Source organism: Poecilia reticulata, linkage group LG13 (assembly GCF_000633615.1).
Source record: "Poecilia reticulata strain Guanapo linkage group LG13, Guppy_female_1.0+MT, whole genome shotgun sequence".
NCBI lineage: Eukaryota > Metazoa > Chordata > Actinopteri > Cyprinodontiformes > Poeciliidae > Poecilia > Poecilia reticulata.
Window position 1 is genome coordinate 4,415,791 of NC_024343.1, and position 22,013 is coordinate 4,437,803.

At 40.3% G+C, this 22,013-nt stretch overlaps 1 protein-coding gene across 4 annotated transcripts in view; it reads left to right on the forward strand.

The window, feature by feature from the left end:
• Nucleotides 1-187: 187 nt before the first annotated feature.
• Nucleotides 188-22,013, forward strand: part of LOC103474211 (roundabout homolog 2) — a 101,346-nt gene continuing 79,520 nt past the window's right edge. For 3 of the 4 annotated variants that reach the window (XM_008425015.2, XM_008425017.2, XM_008425019.2), the window contains exons 1-3: nt 188-492; nt 714-802; nt 16,516-16,842. In XM_008425015.2, the coding sequence (XP_008423237.1) occupies nt 464-492; nt 714-802; nt 16,516-16,842 (445 nt within the window). In that variant the 5' untranslated portion in view covers nt 188-463. The remainder of the gene's footprint in view (nt 493-713; nt 803-16,515; nt 16,843-22,013) is intronic. The other variant, XM_008425016.2, reaches the window with a different exon arrangement.

Here is a 22,013-nt window from a genome sequence, read left to right on the forward strand (position 1 = left end):
TATAAAAAATTCATTCTTATAGCAATATGTTTTTATTCTTATGTACAACTCTTCTGCCTTTGAAATGAAGCTGTCCCCCAAAGAGCATTTGAACGATAACCAAATCATCAAAATCCACGGTTCCCCTGTGTCGCGAGGACCCCTGTCTGTCGGAGCTGCCTCGTTGTGTCTGTCTCTTTAAAGCGCTCAGTCCTGGAGGTTGGGGAGGATTTGTTGCGGATAGCTGGGAGTGCGCTGCTCCCCTCGGAGCGTGTTCGCTCAACCTGCAGCTGGCCGGAGCAGAGCGCATAAAGAGCGGGGGTTCGGGGGAGGACGAGGAGGAGGAGGAGGAGGAGGGAGGTCCTGTCTTCTCTCTTACAACCGGACCTCTATCAGAGATTAGTCTCAATGTTATTTTGGCTCTCGGAAGCGGCAGAGGAGGAGCATCCTTACCAGAAAGTCGGTGCTTGTGTTGTGTGTGGCCATGCGGGAGCGGAGAAGTGATGCTGCTGAGTGAGTTTAGTTATTAGGTTGCTCCTCTGGGGCGATGTTGCCTCTGCTGCTGCTGACCCCGCAGCTGACTTAGGTTGCTGTGAGTGATATCAAAGTTTATCGGGGTTATTTTTATTTTTTTTTAACTCGCTTGAAATATTCCAGCTGAGTCTCTGTCTGCAAATTTGTCCCCTTTTTTCTTTCTTTTTTTTTAAACCTACTCGTTACTTCAATGACTGAAGATTCCCAGGGATCTGGATCCAGAAGAGTGTGGAGATGAACTTTGAAAATTTCCTGCTTGTGATTATTTCAATCGTCACCATCACTTCAGGTAAATATTTTATGTAGAAAATACTCTATTTTCTTTCTCTCTCTCTCTCTCTCTCTCTCTCTCTCTCTCTCTCTCTCTCTCTCTGTCTCTCTCTCACACACACACACACACACACACGCACGCACCCATACACAGGAGCAGTCACAGCCCATATGGCGTGACGCGCCTCATAGTACAGGCTGGGTGACATGTCTTATCGTGTTTTCTGTCTCTCCAGATGGATGTAAATGTTGTGTTTAGCAGCGTTTTTCCAACGCTCTCCCCTGACAGCTGCGGGAGCTGAGCACATCCTCCCCACTCAAACGGATCAGAAAAAGAGAAAATGTCACACATGAATTCATTTGTATAATGCAGAAATGCAGCTAGTGAATGCCAAGCAAATTAACATTTTGAACATCGAAGTTGGCCCTTAAGAGGAAGGAGAAAAAAAAAAGTGAAACGGTTTAGCTCTCCCCTCAGTGCAGATGTGCGTAAATTGTCTGTGGCACTGACCCAAAAAAAGAAAAAAAATCTTCCCCCACCCTCTTGATAGTGTATGAAAATACACTATTAAAATGCATTTAAAAGCTCATTTTTGGTTGCCTTCCACTAGGAGATTAAACGTTTTAACCATTGCTTTAATAAGAGCTTTAAAATCCAAGCCTTAATCCAAATGCAAAATGAAAAAAAAAAAACAATCCAAAAGATTGGAGTTGTTATGTTTGTGTGCGTGTGTGTGTATTCTCAAATTATGCACAATACTGTGTTTTGGTTTCAACTGAAAATGTATTTAAACCACTTTAKCTGGATTAGTTGGTTTGTACAAAATTCCCAGTCAAAGCGTTCCTACGTTTTTAAGCCGTTGTATAGAAATGTGCTAGTGATCAGTGTTTTCAATGGAGTCCTGCCACTTCACAACATGCTGCTGCACACTGTTGGGCAGCTGGCTGAAAGAAGGCTTTGCTTAAAATTACAAAAACCTGTTAAGCAGAAACGGACTAATTAACCTTCTTATAGTAGCTTGTAAAATTTGCACTAAGTGGATATTATGAGCTTTATGGCATGTTACAATGTTATTTCCTTTTCAGTGTTGTTTTGATTCTGTCATACATGTTTGAGAAAATCCTTGAATCTCCCAGGGCAACCATTTGGGGGTTGCTTAAAGGCTTACTCTCATAAAGCCCCGCCGGTTTTCATAAAGCTCTTCCTTGGAGCTCCAGTTTCACGGAGCACCTCTCCCTGTTTGACTTTCCCATTCAGTTCCTTCAGACTAGTGGCAGCAGTTAGCATGGTGAAACTGCGCGACTGTTGAGCTTCGCATACAAACTGCTTCTCAGTCAAACCTTCATAAGAACCTTGTTGTAAACAGGATATCGGTAAAGGAATTGAAGGCAGAGTGTGGGAAAGAGCAGGAGCTTCTTAAAGAGACAGATGTCAATTTCAAGACGTTACATTTTTTTAAAGTCATGTTTTATATATATATTGCACTTTTATAGCAACTGAAGGCAACACAGTTACTTTATTGTGCTTTAAATTGACACGTGGCTAGAACATACATAATGCTGCCCCAATAAGGAGAAGATTGGACAAAATCTATAATAGCCAGTTAAAATAAGCAACTATACATGCTGATTATACATGCTAAGCAGCAATAGAGAAATTGTTCAGGGTGCAACTAATGTATAAGGCAGGTGTTTGTTTTTTGTGGTACAGGACTCGCTCTGGTTGGTGAGTCAAACACTGCAGTTATCTGTTTATTTGTCATACAGATTTTTACCCTTTTGCTAATGTGAAAGTTTCTTTAAACCACAGGCATCTACGCCATATAGGATGTAGATACCAGTCTACATCCTATATGGCTTGTTCTTGCTTTTGAAAAAGTTACCATTTTAGAACTGGTATTTAGTTGTTTAAACATATCTTAGGAATCAGGAAACACACAACTGTAAAACTAATGGACTGAAGGAATGTCACCCCATCACTCCTGTTGGGTCACACTGCTTTAGAAGCAGCTGAAAGCAGACTCTACCAGAGCAGATAGCCCAGCTAATTAAACAGCACTTTCAAACATTATTTTTGTCTTTATTTGAATCACATAGCTCTGACTAAACCGGTCACATGACAGCAACTCGATGCTTTTAGGCACCTAGATGTTGTGAAGGTGCAACTTGCTGAAAAACGATGCAGACAGGCAGGTCGGAGCATGTCAGAATCTGAAGGTCCAATGCTCAACTCTCCATTGTATTTACAGAAAATGGTCCAAAGCAAGAGAAGATCCAGTAAAAATCAGATGAGTGGAAGAAAAAGAACAAGCAGGATGAAATGAAAACATAGATAGAAGGGCCACTGCAGCTCAGTTAACTGCTTCTTACAATCAGGTTATGCAGAATATCATCCCTGAAATCACAACATGGGGAGCATTTGTGCCTCGTTTAAATGCGACCGCCTACCTGAGTGTTGACCATCTCCATGGCCATCTTAGTGCTAAAAAATAAAATCAGATTTTTTTTAATACCAAAGCTTGCTTCCAATTTGAACATCTCATTTTTCTTTGTTTTTTCCCCTAAAAAGTACAAATGCCCAAACGTATGTTAAAAAAAGTCTTTTCTTTAAGCGATTCTTCCTGTGAGTTGACCTGAATCCAAAGTCGAAATAAATACAAGCTGTAAAACATAAGGTGGTAGATTTTGGGTGGGTTAATGTCTCACTGGAAACCCAAGAAGTGCACTGATGGAAAAAGAGAAAAAAATCCAGATTTTTAAAAAAAAGAAGCAATCTTCAACAACAAGAAGATTCAATTCATCGATAAAATGGAGTTATCACCCCGCCCTACTTTATGGTGACCAACCACCATCTTCTATTGCCTACCTTGAGCAGGATAATGTCGTAAAGCTCAAATTATCTCAAAATCCCACAGTGAGATGCTGTCATGGCCCAAACTTTGGAGTTTTTTTTTTTTTTTTTCCCCCAGCTAAAATCTAGACACTGTCAAATCTACATCATGAAAGCTTAACGTGGTTCAGCATCGGTGTACCTGATAACAATAAAGTGACCAGTTATCCTCCACCAGCTGAGCAGGTTCAGAGGTGTATTACTGTTGTCCATCACTCTCAGGGTTAAATCTGCATTATCTCTTAACATTAAAGCCACTTTTAACACCCTTTGCCTTCTGCCTACATCCATTAATCTGGAGTGGCAATCACCGCTGTTGCTGCGCTCGTTCCCGTCCGTAATGTGTGTAATTTGCACGGAGCACTTGAACGGAGAGGATTCGCACCGACTTCGAGACCTCTGTCGGGAAGCAGAGGAGACGGTGGCAGGTATTACTCGGCATAACAAGACGGGACTTTGTTTATGTTAGCGTTCTGCCAATCAGCCTGCTCTGCACGAGTCTCCAAACTTTCCCCTCCAAGCAGTTTTCCAAAATAATAAAAATGCTTTGTGATTGTAAGGAAAACAACAAATCAACACGGCAGCTCAGCTATTTTTTCATTCGCACACAAATACCAAATCTCATTGAAGTGTGGTTTTGCTTGAGCTGGGTTCAGATCCAGCGGATGGGGAACTAAAAGAAGCTGGTGTTCTGTGTCCTTTCGCTCCCTGTGGTGACCTGCTAAACATACAGCTCTGCTTTTTGAAAAACTACCTCAGACGATTCTGCTTAATCGTCCAACGTGCCTCATCGTTGAGTCACGTTGCCCGTATGTAGACGTAGGCTCACTCCCCCCACCCCACCCTCCACTTTCTGGTACAGTGGGTTGATGATTTCATTTAGAAGATGAGATGATAGACGAGGAGGACGGTTACGTTTAAACAACTAGGGGCTGATGCCAGAATGAATCAAACTTAGCTTTCACCCCCCTTGTAAAAATGAAATTTGCTGCTTCAAATTAATGCCCCCTTCCTTCCCTTCCCCCCAGAGATTACTTGGCAATGTCACGAGAAGTCTTTGAATATTTCTTTTTTTTTTTTTTTTTGGCCTTTTCAAATATGTAAATGAGCTGAAATTGAAAAAGACGTGGAGAAATCTCAGCAGACAGCCACCATCCCCACAGGCGCGCTGCCAGCCTTCTGCTCCTCGTTTCACTTGCGTGTAAAGTTGGACTTTGAGCTTTCTCTAAGTTGTTGTTGTTGTTTTTTTTTCCCCTCACAGATAAGAAGCTGATCTCAGACGGGTCTACGTTCTTGTTTCTGGCTTACCCTGATCCTGGCAGTCGCTGAAAGGCGAAGAGACCTGAAACAAAACACAAAAAAAACTCTCTCTCTTCTCGCGGCTCTCATGTTTTCACGCATTAGCGTGACGGAGTGTGCTCCGACCCTCCAGGGAGGAGATGGGGGTTAATATTTGTAAATACTAATTAATGAAATGCTCCCAGAATCCCTTGCTCCTGCCCCTTGTTATGTAACGCCCCAGCTAGGAGCCGGAGAAGGGCCTGAATCAAAACGGGTCTGGAAGACGTGATCTCGATCTCCCTCGTAGCTCTTAGCCTACTTATGCTGAGTGTTCAATGAGGCAGACACGAAGAGACGCCGCAAGCAAACATGTGGGTGTGTGTCAGAGTTTTGCAATTAGGACCAATGCGATAACTTGTCTATCAGTGTGTAGCGGAGACTCTAATGGGCTTTTATTCAGCTGAGACGCCACTTTTTCCCCGAAATTCTACTCCTACTTTTTTTTTTTCCCTGAATAAATACGGGAATTCTTACAGATAAGATTCAATTATTACTGTCTGAGCATTTAATCTTCACAACGGACGTAATGAGCTCAAAGTTTGCTAAAAATACTTTCACTACAGATTCTTCCAAAACAATTTGAAAGAGAAGGAAAGAACCTGCAAATCTCAGCAAGCACATCTTTGGCATGAGAGTGGCACACTTTAGTAAACGTACCATTGTATTACAGTATTTATACGATTGTTTAAAAAGGACAGAGTGTAGCAGCCTGGCTTTAGCTAGCTGCTACATAATGCAAAGCAACAGGTGGGGGAGGGAATTCTGCTGTACCCTGAAAACAACCAGAGAAAACTCAAGTTGCAGTCACACTTCTATGGCATTTCAACAAAAGCAAAACTAAGTCAAAGGAACCATATGATAAAACCTTTGAAGACCGTGGTATATTTTGACACCTGAAGCCGTTTTAAGTGTGCAGAAATCATCACTTTAAGCAAACAGTATAAGACAGAGCTATTATTTGGAGCAATGAACCGACAAGTAATTCAAGTGGGAGATTTTGATAAGAGGGTAAAAGATATAAATTGTTCAATATAGAGATTTTTATTTGCTTATTTCTCCTTTCCACCACTGGGAAATCAACACCTGCTTGTGCTGTCAGAGTTCCTGTATATCAATATTATTTCAAGACAATTTTTCTCATCTGTGAATAAAATATATCGCTCAGGCTTTAAATAATTAACCAACATAAACCACCGTCTGAAAGAAGGAAAGAAAGACAGGCCAGATGATAGATACGTGGGAGGTCAAACATGAATAAATTAATGGATACATTTAAAACTAGATTCTGTAGATTGAAGAGGATGGATGGCTCAGTCTCTTTGCCATTCTGGTATCTTTTTCCATTTTTATCTAGACTTGAAAAATAAAATAAAAATTCAAACTTAGTTCAGTCAAACCTTGTAGGTCACAGAGTGAATGTCGCTTGATTGTTTGCTAACTTGTTTGATTGTTTGCTAACTTGCCTTTTTGGGTGGACTAGAGTTTTGCTCCTCTGGTTGAATCGTCACGATTGGGGAGTCAGTTTGATTGACATTCTGTAGCTACCTGTTCAAGTTTGCCGTCACAATACAGCTTGTCAAAAAACTAACCTTTTCAATCATGTATCCTTCTCCTTGGTGGCGTTGAAGAATGGCCTCTAGTTCCTCATAACAAGTGAACTTGTCCTTTTTGTTTCGTGGACTACCGCTTCTGCTAAGTTATCTTGTCTTTTTATAAATTGTTGGGTACTTTTCACCTTTGTGCAAGACTTTTTTTGAAGTTTCATCTGACCTTGTTTCTATCAGAGCTTCTAACTCATCCTGCCTCCCCATGTGACCGTGCGCCTCTTGTCTCGCCAGACTTGCTACATGCATGTTTCTTTTGGGTTGAATCGTCCACATTGTTCTACATTGCCGTCCACTTCCAGCATTTGGTTCAGACCAATGTTTTTTTAGGTGGACTAGAGTTTTGCTCCTCTGATCCACAGAAATTTTCAGTTGCACATTTACAACTCCCCCCAAACGTACCAGACTTTCAGAACGGGCAAATGTTTGATTCAGCCAGACTGGTGAGAATGAAAAGTTGTTTGCTCATTTAAACTCTAGCTACACAACACACTTTTTATTTATTTATTTTTTTTAAAAAGGAGAACTTCAAGATGCACAAGTGTCATCCAGTGATTGGCTGGTGCAGGCCGTTAGTTTGATTCATGTCACGTACTCTTGTGTAAGTTGCATCTTAAGGCGCGTGGTTCTTTTATGTTTGAAAGAAAATGGACTTTCAGATGGATCAAAAGAGGAAAGAAGTCTAGAGAATGACACTGTGATTACATGCTGTACCTCAGACTAGCCAGCTACTCCGGACAATACAGACACTGCAGACTCCTCCGCAGAGTCACTCATTGATACTCCTCTATTTCGTAAGAGAAGAAAATCTCTGATCAAAGTCCAGGACCCCATAATGTATCAATATCCTGTGACTTTATTTCACAGATTGTAGGAATTTTTTGGATTTAATTTTACCTTCTTTTGGGGGTGAATAACAAAAAATATATACCATAAAATGCACAGCTTCTGTTTTAGCAAGTTTCAGTTTGCTGGTTGTTTTACCACTTATTTTTGACTTTGCAATAATTTGCTGTTTAATCATTTTAATTTGCTTTCGCTTTGTCGTTGCGAGACTCTCCGATTTCTTTTACAGTTGCCTTAAATAAATGGGAGGAAAACTACACAACGTGCTAAATATTTGAGAATGAATACTGGTAGCTGGTGTTTTTATATTACTTAGAAGCACACAAAAGAAAATTAAGTCAGTGTTTTTTTTTTGTTTTTTGTTTTATTCCTCCCTGGAATGAAAATGACTGTAGAGCTTAGTGTATTTGTATTTTAGAAGCACTTTCCACTCCAACATGTTCGTTTTCTCTCCAGATAGCCTTGAGAGTGTGGAGAGTGGGGCGCATTCTCATTCATCAGACTCTTTTGGTCTGCGTGGCAGCTCAAGGTTTGCTGCCATTCACTCTTATGGCTCATCATGACTCTGTTTTGCTCCTGGACGTTATCCTGTGTTAAAGCTCTTCATGGACTCGTCCTCGCTGACAGAACAGCGCAGAAATGAAGTGTCTTTTGTCTGCAGGAGCTTAACAAGGACTTCTGTACTTGAGAGTTTAATACAAGGCAGCCGTTTAATGGATGTCTTTTAACGGCGAAGCTCCCAGTTTAAAATGGTCACTCTTATGTTGAATTCTTTGAAATTCAGGAGAGTTCAATAAAAATATCCTAAATCGTACCTTACAGCCCAAAAAGATTACAAAAATTGAACAGAAATAAACAGTAGTTGGTCTTTTTATTGTTTTTCGAAGCAGATAAGAAGCTTTAAAATATTTTTTTTGAGAAACCTTTAAAGTGATGTCTCAATTAAAAACATAGAGGAAGTTACAATCAAAAGTATTCACACCCCTTCATTTAAAAAAATGTTATGTTGCAAATGTTATGTAGAGTAATTTGACATTACTCTAATATCAAATTGAGTTTAAAGTAGCCACAGTGAGAAGGAAGACATGTTTTTAGACATTTTATAAGTTTATAAAAATGTACTTAAGTATCAACAAACCTTTGCAATCACCTAAATTGCAGCTGAAGTGCATCCGACAACATGCTGCTGTCTCTACTATTCAAAAATTGAAGAAGTTGGGAACCATTAGGACCCTCTTTAGGTCTGGCTTATCAACTAAACTGAGTTTTTAGGGATAAGGGACCTTAGTCAGAGAGATGGCCAAGAACGCAGAGCTCCTGTGTTCCCATGTGAAGATGGCAGAACCATCCAGAAGGTTAGCTATTGATAACACACTCCATTTATAAAGTTTTTATGTTAGAGCAGCCAGACAGAAACCAAACCCCACTAAAAGGCGCTTGGCAAGTTGCTAGAATATTGTCCAAAAGAAACTTGGACATAGTCAGAAGAAGAAAAGAACAAAATTATTTTTCTCTGGCGTATGTGAAATACAACTTTTTGTCCAGAATTTCAAGTATAATCTTTTTAAAAAATCTGGAACTGATCAGTCTTGCAGAGTTTGAGTAGTTTCAAAGACGATGTTCTCATACATGAGCAAAACAGGCTGATAATGTGGAGACATGTGAGATTTGCACAACCTGGAAAAATCACTAATACATTTGTTAAGTCTCCAAACTATTAATCTCAGAAAACGTTTCTTCTCCTCACTTCCTAAGTCACTGTATATCTAATGAACTCAAATCCAAGCCGCAGACTTTGCAGTCACTACGTTGTTTTGGGTGGACGGTGCGTTGTTGGGTATTTCTCCAAACTGAACTCTCTCACTCTCGGCTGCCTTCTGCTCACATATTTTCCCTCCTACATTTCGACATATTTGTCACCTCTATTCATGCAAGTAAATATTAGAACAGAAAGCAAGAAAGCCTGACGGCAATTGAAAAAGTTGTAAAATTTATAATATATGCCCTTTAAGTGGTACTTTGGGAGTCGTATTCCATCAATGTCCTTCCCTGCCTGTTCATCCCTTGTAAACTTTAAAAAAAAAAAATCATTTCACAGCAGAATGCACAGATTCAATTTTTTATTATTCCCCCCCACCCCCCAGACAAAACAAAGTCAAACTCCAAATTCCCATTTGCCCTCAGATATCTCCGAGGAGGCCCGACTCGGGCTCTAATGGGCCGTGCTCATGATCCGACTAAACACACACCTTCACGGAGATCTCCATCGTCGCCCGTGACACTTGCAGGGTTGACGGGGTTTCTTTCTTAGCTGAAAGGTGCTTTCAAGTGCAGCACCACAATCATCCTGTCATGAACCGAATATTACTGTGAAAATATTCCCTCTCACAAAGAAAATGTGTTTCTGCCGAGCGCAAAGTGGCGTGGACTGCTCACTGATTGCACACATTTCACAGGGAGCAGGTTGTTGATTGTCACTTTTGGTCAGCTTGGAGCTGTTTCTAATTCGTTTTTTTTTTCTCCCCTTCTTCTTTTTCTGTTCTCTTTACAATGCACCCTGTTGCGCCTATAGTAATGATCGCTGTATTTGTAGTAAATGCCTATTGACTCATTCATGATTACAGAGTAAGAAAAAAAGTTTTCCCTCATACATTAGACCACTTTTGCATTTTCACAGCTTTTGATTTTTTTTTCACAAGATACTTATAGTCTCCTTCAGCTCATCAGAGATAATTGAAGCAGAAAAAAATTAGACATGGTAATATATCTGTTTCTCAAGCTGACTGAAATCAACAAGGATTTCTCTGTGTTTGCCCACACACGCAGCTGAATATCGCAGCAGAACGGAGCTTCAGCCACAGCAGCTAGAGGTGTGGATGTAAAAAAAATTCAAAATTAAAATGACCTGCTGGTATTAATCGTATTAATCGGTATGTGTAATTATTCTGTTGCCCTTAGTTGATGTCTGTTGATGCTTAAGGGAATGTAACTCACATATTTAGGATAACTCGCTTAAATGAAAGTCAAAGATCAGTTTTAATGATAAAGCCGCCGAGAATTATCGACCGGACCTAAACACAACTCCGAGTTGGTAGAAGACGGTCGATCTCATTTGTGCAAACCATTTACTTTTGCTGAAAAATTTTCATAAACTATTAAAACCTTGTGTATAATTTAAGTTTATCTACATGACTACAACAAATATAACAGCACAGTCATATAGAAAAGACTCCACAATTATTTAGTTAAGTCTCATTACGTGATAAATCTCAGTTCGGGGATCACTCTGATTTTAGTCATGCATAAAGTCAGCTCTTCAGGGAGTGTTTGAGTGATTCTACGTTTGTCCAACTGGAGTTCTGCTGAACATCCTGTTAATACGGACAAGAAAGCTTCTGCTGTACTCAGATTTTGCGTTGCATGAAATGCACGTAGCTTTATCTACGGGTGTTTTCACACTTGATGGTGCGGTAGACTCGTTTTGCTACATTTTCAGCTGCTGGGGTTTGTTTTCACACAAAACCAGTTGAAAAAAACGGTTCCCTCCCTCACTTGTGATGGCGCTACATCAAAAACTACGGAAGGAAACAGCGCATAGAATCTCTGAAGAAGACGAATGCTCAACTTCCTTCTTCAGAAAATGTAAACAAAAATGGAGTGACATCAGATTTTAGCCGTAGTATTATTTCGCTTTTGACTTTGGCAGCTTTATAGACTCATCTTGCGTTTGTTTTGGTTGCATTTACCCAGAATGCCCTTTGTGTTTATTCGCTTCCTGCTTTTGGAGCGGTCTTCTGTCCACTTGCATCCATATTTGCATTCGAAATGTGCCAAAGTTCACTGTAAGCAAACTGAACTCTAGGTTTTTAGGCGGACCAGAGTTGGATTGCGCATTCACACTTTCTAGAAAAACGGACTAGAGTTCGACTAAAGTGGACTAAACAGGGCTGGTGTGAATGCGCCCTGGGGTTTCTAAAGCTATATCTTGACTAGCTGTAACATTCAGTAAAACTGCGTCTTGCTTCTGCTGATGATGTTTCAATGGAAAGCAGTTTGTTGAAGAGTTAAACGAATGTTCCAATGTTTCCTCTGTTTAAATCCACTGTTGATCATTCAACTCTATGCATTCTTCAATGTGATTCTTCCTGTTTATGTGTGGATAAAACTTAGAGAAAGCTGCTTTGCTAAGCAGCTAAACTTAGATCTTTGCTTTTAACGTACCATAATTTAATAACTAGCGTTTGTTTAGCCTTTCTAGAGACAATTAGTTTTTTTGAGCAGACTCCAAAGCAGGTCGAATAAACACCGCCAAGGATTTCAAACATTTTCTGTTTCACTGTGAAAGGTACAAGGTGACAAACCCTTTTCCTTTGATAAGCATTGTTAAAAATAACGTGTACCAAAACTCTTTGTAAGCCTTTGCACATGAAAATTGGCAGTGATTTTTAAAAACCACCCACCAATATCTGATTGTCTAAACGATTACAGTTTAATTTTAGGACTGCGTCTGAAATCAGGGTCACTTACTCATATACTGCCTCTGTTCTTAGAATAATAGTGTGAACCACAGTGCATAAATGCCAGGCAACTGTGTTATTAAAATATTTGCTGATCTAGAACACCTCCCTTAAGAGACGTGCACAGTGAGGAACCGGAACGTTTCACTCATTTTACTGTAAGAGATGTGCCGCGTTTAGTCGTGACGGATATTTCCAGTTGCAGTGAGTTGGAAAGGAGCTGCTGCACAGAAAGTGCTGTGTGACTTTGGAGAATGTCGGTGGGAGGAAAACGACCTCTCGCACTTGGCATAAAGATCTAAAATTTAAAACTGAGCCCTCGGGAGTATCCCTGAGCTGTGCTGTCATTGACTCCGACATGGCAGCCAAACTGTGTTCGCCTCATGATTCATAGTGACCCAAAATACATTTTTTTCACCCCCCCCACCCTCCTCCCGTCCTCCCCTAAATGTGCAGGAAGTACATTTTTCCGAGTGTCACAATAGCTGTGAAATGACGCTTTGTGTTGGCTGAAAGTGACCCATTTGCTCCAGTTACATTGGGAAGGTCTAGAAAAGCGGTATGAATATTTCATCCTGTCCCGTTCCAGCGTGCTCTGGCGGCTGCAGTTGAGCACACAGGCTCCATTGAGTCAACATTACAAAAATTGGAGTGACATTCATGTGGCGCATGGAGGAAAAAGTTTGTATGTGTGTTTGCACACTCTTGCTTCGTACCTTTTCGAAATGACTGAGGTGACTTTTCAAAAACTGACAGCCCATTTTAGAAGAAAAAAACAATCCAAAAAGTTCCTGTGTGGAAGGTTTAGACAACCAGGATGAATATTTCATTAACGTGTGCTCTGCTGCATTCTGGTACTTCTCACTTCATGTAATCAACATTAGAAAAGCAAAAGTGCTCGTACGACTGAACATGCTAGCTTAGTACAGATTGGTTGACATTGCTTTTGGTACGTTAGAGGATGTGAACGTGCTGAAGGGAAGATGCTGCTCAGATGAGAATTCCTTACTAACAATTCCTTGATTGCCTTTCTACATTTTTCATTGTAGCTGTGGGTGTGTTTTGGTTGGTTGTACCTGCTGACTGAGTATTGAGGGTTTTGTGACATCTACTACATTTTTATCATCAGAGAGATGTGCGGTGTAACTTTTTGATTGGTKTTTCTTTTACTAAGACTTAGAGTTGAGTAAAAATCCAGATTCATCAGTGCATTGCAACATTGATTTGGAAAACCCTGTGAATCGTTTGTATCCTCTGGCCAATGGGTTTGCAGGATGGTGAGCAGCACTTTCCAGAGCCTAGCCACATTTCCATGTGAAGTCATCGCTGTTGTCTTCTTCTTGGGTTTATTGTCAGTTGGCAAACAGCTATTAGGTGTTTATTACCTAATAATAATGGTGGGGAGAGTCGTCAGAACTGCATTATTGTTCAAATATGCTGAAGAATGATGTAAATTATCTCAGCTTTCACAAGAAAATCAATAATCATTGACGTTTACATACACTTCACCTCAATTTAAATACAGTACTTCATGTCACTACTGTTTTATTTTTAGATGTTTTAGTGCTTAAAGACTTTTGGTTTTAGCGACATTTATCGAATGGGGGTTTTGTAATATCCTCTTTAGTACATTTTCTTGCTGTGCAATTTAATTTGTGTTAATGTTTTATAATGCTAGAGAGGCTTGTTTGATGGCCGTCTTGACATCCTTTTAGCTATATTTGATGCGTTGTCTCCTGTTAGTCTATGTAAGCAGGGCTCCATACCATCCCTGCATGACACTCTAATAAATAAATCAAATCTACATATATATATATGTTCAGATGTGCCAAGTACAGCAGCTTCACATCCACCTTGCTGAAATCCCGTAATGATATCTCTGAAGATAATCTCTCAGGTTGCCAATTTAGACTCGTCTGCTCCTGTTAAACGCGGTGTGTTTTTACACCAGGATGCCCTGAAGGTGCTATAGAACATTTTAATGGCTCGATTAGTATTCATCCGCGGCCCGCGCTGCTGTTTCAAGCTGTCCTGCTTTGTGACCCAGGAGTGTCAGCTGCGAGCACTTAGATCGCTCTTTAGATGTTTACCTCGGGTTTCTGCCTCGGTGGTGACTGCCGGCCTGCCTGGATCAAATCGCTCAATTTTTTATTTTTAAAAAGGCTTAGATCTGCTTTTAGCAAAAGTGCACATTTCTCCCAATGCCTCCGGTTTAAGTCTAATTTAATGGCAGCATGTGTGTCATTAGGTTGCTCTCCACCGCTCCTCTGCGATGATAATGGGGGGGGATTTTCATGCAGTCTGGATCATGCGCCGACTTTAATGCCACAGACAGAGCAGCTTAATAAATCACTGGTACAGTGACCATTTTGTTTCCTTTTTTTTTTCAAACAGAAAAAAGTGACAGAGAGAGAGACAGAGAGGCCATCTGCTCCTCAGAAGCGACCTAAAAGCAGCGCCGTTTTGAATTATTCATTTTTTTTCTGACTGTAACACAATGTTGGAGACATTTGGTCGTGCTCTAAGAGCTTACCTCAGGTCTCGTAGCAGAGCGCCTTTCGCCGAGAGCCAAGCAAAAATAGTAATGGATCTCCGGGGAGTTGGATACAGGACTTATCTATTTCCCTCTGCCTCTTTTGCTTCTTTTCAGCTCCTATTAAATGCTAAGAATTTCCAGCTTTACACCAGCTATCGTCTTCATATCTGCAGGAGTCCACACACACAAAGTTTAGCCATTACCAAATCACATTAGATGCGCGATTTGTATGCTCGGGTTGTCTTTAACATATTGGATAGCGATGCATATTTTGCATAATGGGCCTTTATGTGAGCAGAAATTGGAGGTGGAAGTAGAAGTTGAATGTACAGTGCCCTGAAAATGTGTCCATACTAGAGTTTAGATTTATGACCCAAGCCTGGATCCTGACCTGAAACGTGGGACGGTTCGGACCTAAATTATTTACTTGAAGGACGGGTTGTGCTTGGGCTTCTACGGCACGCTTAGTACGCCAACAATACATACAGCACAGAGGAAACCAAACGAGAAGGCACAATGCAGAGCTACGTTACTCTACTTATTGTTTAAATAGAGGAGTAGATAGTTGAAGTTACTGAGGAAAGAAAGTAAGGTGCAGCAGTTCATTAAAACAATAAATGCGCTCGCTGCCCCACCATGCTGCGCTCCTATCAGTCACACCTCCCAGATGATTCGCAGTTGACTCACCCTGAGGTTGCAACAAGCGACAAGATGGAGCTGGAAGTCGATAAACAGCAGCTAAAAACAGGAAGATTTACACTGCTTACTTAGCTGGTGGTCTGAAAGCAAAAGCAGTAAAATCATAATTAAAATATGTCACGTTTACGTCTGGCTCAGACCTAAAATTAATGTTAGTCAGGCGGGTCAGGCCTGATCTGAACTCTGTGTCAGACCCGCTGGAGGTTCTTAAGTTACGACCAAAAAAACATTACCGTATTTCATAGAGATTTTTTGAGATACAGTTACATAAAGTTGTGCATAATTTTTGTGGAAACAAAAATTCTGTGGTTTTCAAAGTTTTTTGCAAAAAAACAAAAACAAAACACTTTACAGGTAACTGAGTACGTATCTACAAACTTTGCACATCCACATATTTTTGGTCAATTGAAAGTTTAAGTTTGACACAGAGCGTAGCACATGATCTGGATTTAAGTCTTAACACTGATTGGATCGTTCTGCATTGATCTCAACCAGCTGCATGTTTCCTGTCATTGTGCTGGAAGGTAAATTTCGACCTCAGTCCGGAGTTTGATTCCTCCGCTCTAACAGGTTTCGGATCAGCTTTCATGCTCCCGCTACAGAAAGCATCTCCACTGCATGATGCAGCCACCACCATGTTTTCCGATGACAATTACACTAGGTATTTAGGATGATAAGCAGTGGGTTTTTTTTTCCATCACACAAACTATGTACTAATCACCTAATGATTTGTAAAGGCAATTTGTTACAGTAGAATTTATGTAGAGTTGTGACAGTGAAAAGGAGCTGGATAAAAATGAAAGTCTCGTCTCGCTCATGTTTTCAGAATAATGCATCGTTTTTCCCTCTAAAATAATGAACTTTTGTTTACCCAATGTCGCCTAGAAAAGCAGATTTTCAGTGTGACAAATTGGCTTGTCATGATAAGCTTCAGTTTGAGACCATTATCAAATGACAAATTGATATTAGTATTATATTACAAATTCACCCTCTCAAAAACTAATAATTTTTTGTAAAGACCACTTAGCCCTCATTTCTCTTATCCAAAATAAAACACAACCAAAACCAACAGATAAAACGGAAATAAATAAGACACACAACCAAAACCATAAATAAAATGGATTATGATGTCTTTGTAAACAAATTTGCCCTTAAAGGAGCCCATTTCAATTAATCGTAGTTGCTTAATGTGACAACATATCTTAAGGAGAAAGCTCACATCATGTTGAATCATTCTGCAGTAGCCGACACATTTTCAAATCTGGACGAGTCACATCAGCCTTCTCCTTTTCCTCTCAGGGTCCCGAGCACGATTTGAAGACAGTGCTCCTCGGATAGTGGAGGACCCCTCCGACTTGATCGTCTCCAAGGGGGAGCCCGCCACCCTCAACTGCAAGGCGGAGGGCCGGCCCACGCCCGGCATAGAGTGGTACAAAGATGGCGAGCGCGTGGAGACCGACAGGGATGACCCGCGCTCCCACCGCATGCTGCTGCCCAGCGGCTCCCTCTTCTTTCTGCGCATCGTTCACGGACGCAGGAGCAAACCGGACGAGGGCGTCTACACCTGYGTGGCCCGCAACCCGCTGGGAGAGGCCATCAGTCGCAACGCAACGCTGGAGGTCGCTGGTAAGGCTCTGTTTATGATAGTCAGCTTAAAGTTGGAACTGTGTTTCAATGTTCTGTCAGTTTGGGGGCTAATTGGAGATAAATTGACTAYRTGCTGCATTGAGAAATAACGTATTTCTCAATGAACCACAACACAATGCATTGAGTTATGAAGATGTTTTTCATTATACTATGCATTTTTTGTTGATATGAATGCATGATCCATGTTACTTGATCTCCTTCATGACAATATAAGAGCTCACATGGAGCCATTTTATAGAACAATCAAGTCGCTATGTTACCTTCAGTTGTTATAAAAATGCTGGATACATCGAACATGACTTAAAGACATTTGACTTCGCAAAGTGACGCCTCGAAATTGGGCTTCTGAGAAGTGCTCTGTGAGACGGAGGCTCGGCTGGAGACTGGGGCTTTAAGGAGGAGCTTTGTGGAAACAGGCGGGGTTTTTTGGGAGCAAGGGTTTAAACACCTTTAAATGGTTGCCATGGGATATTAAAGGATTTCTCAAAAACACATGAAAGAATCAAAGCAACACTCCAGGTATGTTTTTTTTATGACGTAATAACATTGAAACATGATGTAAAGCTAAAAAAAAAAGTCAATTTTACATAATATCTCCTGTCTATATAAAGTAAATTAACAGGTTAGTTTTTCTTTTTTGCAAGTCATAACGGAATTTAAATGCATTTTATTAGATTAGTTTGTTAGTTTTCTCTCTTGACTATATAGTTTTAGATATAAAATACATTAAAAGCTCTRATAAAACCTGGAAGTCTTGATAATGTGAAAAGCTAAGGAGTTAGGAGCAGAGAGTGGAAATCTTCAAACATGATTTAGCTGAAACCCAAACCTGTGATGTGGTTGTTTCTGGCTCATATCAACTCGGTCACTTATACTTATCCAAGTATTTTGGGAAAGCATGACTGTGTTGATCGACTGTAACTTCCAAATACACATTCTGGTATTTTGTTYACATTTCAGCTACTCATTCTGAAGCCAAATGTGGTTACAAAAATAAAGTATGAACAATTTAAGCAGAGCCAGTTAAAACATAACTTCTCATGCATCTGTTTATGTGTTTGTGCTAATATAAAGTTGCTAAACATGTTGCTTSCAGCTACCTGAGAAAATATAAAAGTTGCAGTGATCATTTTGTGGCTAATTTTCCACCTCAGGCTTTTTTTTTTGCAAAGCTTTGACCTACTAATACTGATTTTAGGACATATTCAAGTTTCTTTTTAAGATCTCTTACCTGACAATCYTACTATTTTCTATAGTATTCACCCTCTTAGMAGTCATTAAATWTTATGAAAACAGAGACAGAATCACACTTTGCAGGTTGTTGTGAACAGGCTTTTGCTTTTCTTTCAAGTAAAGAAAATCAGTTTGAAGGTAACTTCATGTTCATTTATAATCTTGCATGAGCAGGTAGCATGGCTAGCTAAATGCAAACAAAGCATCTGAATAAATCGTCTCCGCCTCTCAGATTTTAGTTTTCAGCTACTTTACAGACTGAATGGAGGTTATAGAAACTGATGAAAGGATGTAGTTTGGTTTAGTCACGGTTCTGTACTCTGTCTTTACGGTAACCTTGAATAACGTTACGGCATAGAGGTGCTTACATAAAGCTYCTCGGCTGAAATGTAGAGAACGGTCATAATTATTTCACTATAAAACAGATAAGTAGCAATTTTTCTTAGTCTTGCTAAAATATTACAACATATTGATGATGCCTATATTAATGTTATATTTAATACAGTTCATATTTATTTATTCTGATTCTGATTTTGATATAAAAACACTCTACTGAGAGTAATTTTGTGCAAAACGAAGCTGTTAATGTGCAGCTGTTCTACTGCTTGCTTGACTGCTTTGCTAATTGTGGTACAGTTTTAATCTCACTCTGTCAAAATTACAAGAAAACTGTAAAAAAAAAATCTGAACAGTGTGATGGAAAACATGGATGTTTTTAAAGGATTACTTTTTCAAAAAGTAATTCCTGGTGCCAAGAATGAGCCCGTTCTAATCAATCAGTTTATTTCATAGCACATTTCAGCAGCTCAGCAGTTCAAAGTGCTTTACATCGTGAAAACATAAACCATCTTAAGCACATCACATTGTCAGCAGCTGTTAAAATCATCAATACACATAAAGTTGGTCAATGCTTCATTTGTTATGCTTCAAAAGGAACTCTAGACAGGACTTGCTCTACTGYAGCTTATGATTCTGATRATTAAAACTGAAAACARTCATTTATAATGAACACTGACAGTCACCAGAACAGGTTCACGTCTCCGGACCTCCAGAAATCCGGGCTGAAGCTCCTGTATCTCAGCCGCTGCCACTGCGTCGGCCTCTGAGCTGTCTGGTGTGAGCTTCCTCATATGTCGGTGAAAGAGCCGGGGCACGTGCCRTTGTCTCCCCTCTCCTGCTAATTGTGCCAGCGTGTCTCGGCCCTGGGCTGAACCGCAGTGCTCCTTGGCACGAGGGAATGGATTAGTCAGTGAGTTGATTAGGGGAAGGAGCAAAACAGATTAGCAAGGGCGAATTGTCCTCGTTAAAAAAACACAAAACAGCAATTTGAGCCCAGTCTTATCTTCCACCGTGCTGAGGTTTTCCTTGCCGGCACACAGTGAACGTGTGTGTGTGTGTGTCTGTGTTTTATGGCTGGCTGACCTCATCAGCAGCTGTGTCCTAAAATAAAGACGCGCTGTGGAGATATAATGTATATCAGGAACCACAAGCCCGTGCAGCTCTGGGAGCACAACATAATGCGGATACTGTTGTATTGCCTCCTTTTTGAATTTGTTGATGATGAAATTGAGCTTCTTTTTTTTTTMTTCTACTGCTTCTTCGTCTTACAGCACACTGAGATGGAAGAAGGGATGATTCACCTGCAGGCGCMGAGTGACTAACAGCATTAATAAGTGCCTGTTTTGTTCTAATCTCTGCGCCTGCAGTCATCCGGGGGCATATGGTAAGACGGCGCGCTGGTGGTCCTACTGTCCTCTTTCCCTCGGTGTGAGGTCGTGCTGACTGTGGGGTAAAAACTGACCCAATTAGCTGAGGGAGAAAGAKRGGGTGCGGGGGGTGAATGCGGGTGTTAATGACCAGTTTTAAGCTGGKGGTCTGGCAGAAACGTGTGAGGCGAGGGTCTGAGACACAACAGGTGGGAGGAGGAAGAGCTCCAAACTCCCACTGAGCAGTAATTAATACCAACGCATCTGTTCAGCTGCTCCAGCTCAGAGGAGGGATCAGGAGATTGCTAACCTGCTTTTAACAGCACGAGTAATTCGTTCTTGCCTGCGAACGGTGCATAATGCATGAGGCTGCATGACTAAGACTTTCTACACTGCCTCACATTTCGCTGCTCTGTGACTCCTTTCGTCTAATTACTGCAGAAACGGGACTTATTCCGCCGAACCGCGGGGCGTTGTTTTGCGATCGCAGATTGCAGAGGCTTCACGCCGAGAAGATTTCTCTGTTTTCCTTTAAGTTTCCGAGCGCACTCTTTTGTAATGCAAGGGCAGGCAGAAATGATATTCCGGCGCACCGCAGGGTAACAAAAACATTGTTGTTTAACTTGTCATTGCTTTGTCTGTTGAAGGTAATAAATTGGAGGTCTGTCACAGTTGGAAAAAAGGATGTGGAGAAGAGTTTAGCTGCWGCAGATGTAAAGTAAAGCCAGCTTTCCCACATGTGGTGCCTTGCAATCGTACTCGTGAATTTTTGTCGAGTTTTAGTGCGATTTTGTGTGACTTGAACAAAGTAGAGCACAACTTTGGAGAGGAAATCTTTTTACAAATAGAAAACTGCGGCACGGATATCCAACTCTTTTTATCTGACACCGCTGTGTTAAATCCAGTGAAACCAGTTGCTCTCAGATGTCCCATAATTCAGGAGTCTGCAAAGTTTACTATACAGAAGCCATTTTTGCCATCAATCCAGCTAAAAGGAACTAATTTAGAGCTGCAAAGTTTTAGATTACCCTTTTAAAAAGGACTGATGTTCAAATAAAGATAAATCTCAACTAGACATGTTTTAATTCTTAAAAGAATCATCACCATGTTATGGACACATTGTCCTGTATCCATTGTCATGTTTTTTGTTTTTAAATAATCTTTTCACCCATACAAAAAAAAGAAATAATAAGACAATAGCTCAAAAATACTACTGATACTCCAGTACACTTCAAAAACACACAATCTTACCAAGTATTTTTGGTTTAATTTCTCCTGAAAATATCTTACTATACTTGAAATAAGATAAAACTAACTTACAGCATTGCATTAACGTTTCAGCAAGATATATGAGCTTGTTTTAAGTCAACAGTTCCTTAATATTGATGAAAATATACCAGTTTTACTAGCACATTATTTAACTCAAAACATGGGAAAAATGTCTTGTTATAAGTGAAATAATCTGCCACTGGAACAAATGCTTTATCACCAATATTAAGGATAAGTTACTTCTGAGTTAGTTTTGTCTTATTTCAAATGCACTACCTTGTTTCCAATGGAAACTAGACCAAAAATACTTGGTAAGATTTACTTTTGGAGTGTACTATTAGACTATAGCACTTTTATTGTGAATGAGTTGAGGAAATTCAATGAATGTATTCTTTGGTTAAACTGAAAACGTCCCATTTTTCATCTACATTTAATGCCATCAGTTGATGCCGGTTGAACCATTGAGAAAGGTGCAAAGAACCACATGTGGCCCTAATTAAACAAATAAAGTCCTCTTCTGTGTAATTTTACATCTTTAGAAATATATCTGTTCTGTGAAAGTTTGCCGGAGAACATTTTAGAACAAAAAGTTATTATGAAGACCAAGAAACAGGATGGAGCTGTCAGGGAGAGTGGATAGTCCCCCAAACTTTGACCGTCTCAGGGAGCTCTCTTCAGTTCATTATCCAAAAACAGAAAGACTTCGGAGCGACAGCAGGCCTGCCATCTCAGGGCGGTCCACTTAAAGTGACAGGAGAGCAATGATCGACAGGCCAACGGTAACTCTGGAAGATCGTCAGAGATCTAAGATTCAGATCGGAGAATTTGTTGACAAGACATGTTCTCCATCAGGGGCGGATCTAGAAAAATATTTATGGGGTGGCAAGAGGGGGCAGGGATATTTTCTCTACACACACACACACACACATATATATATATATA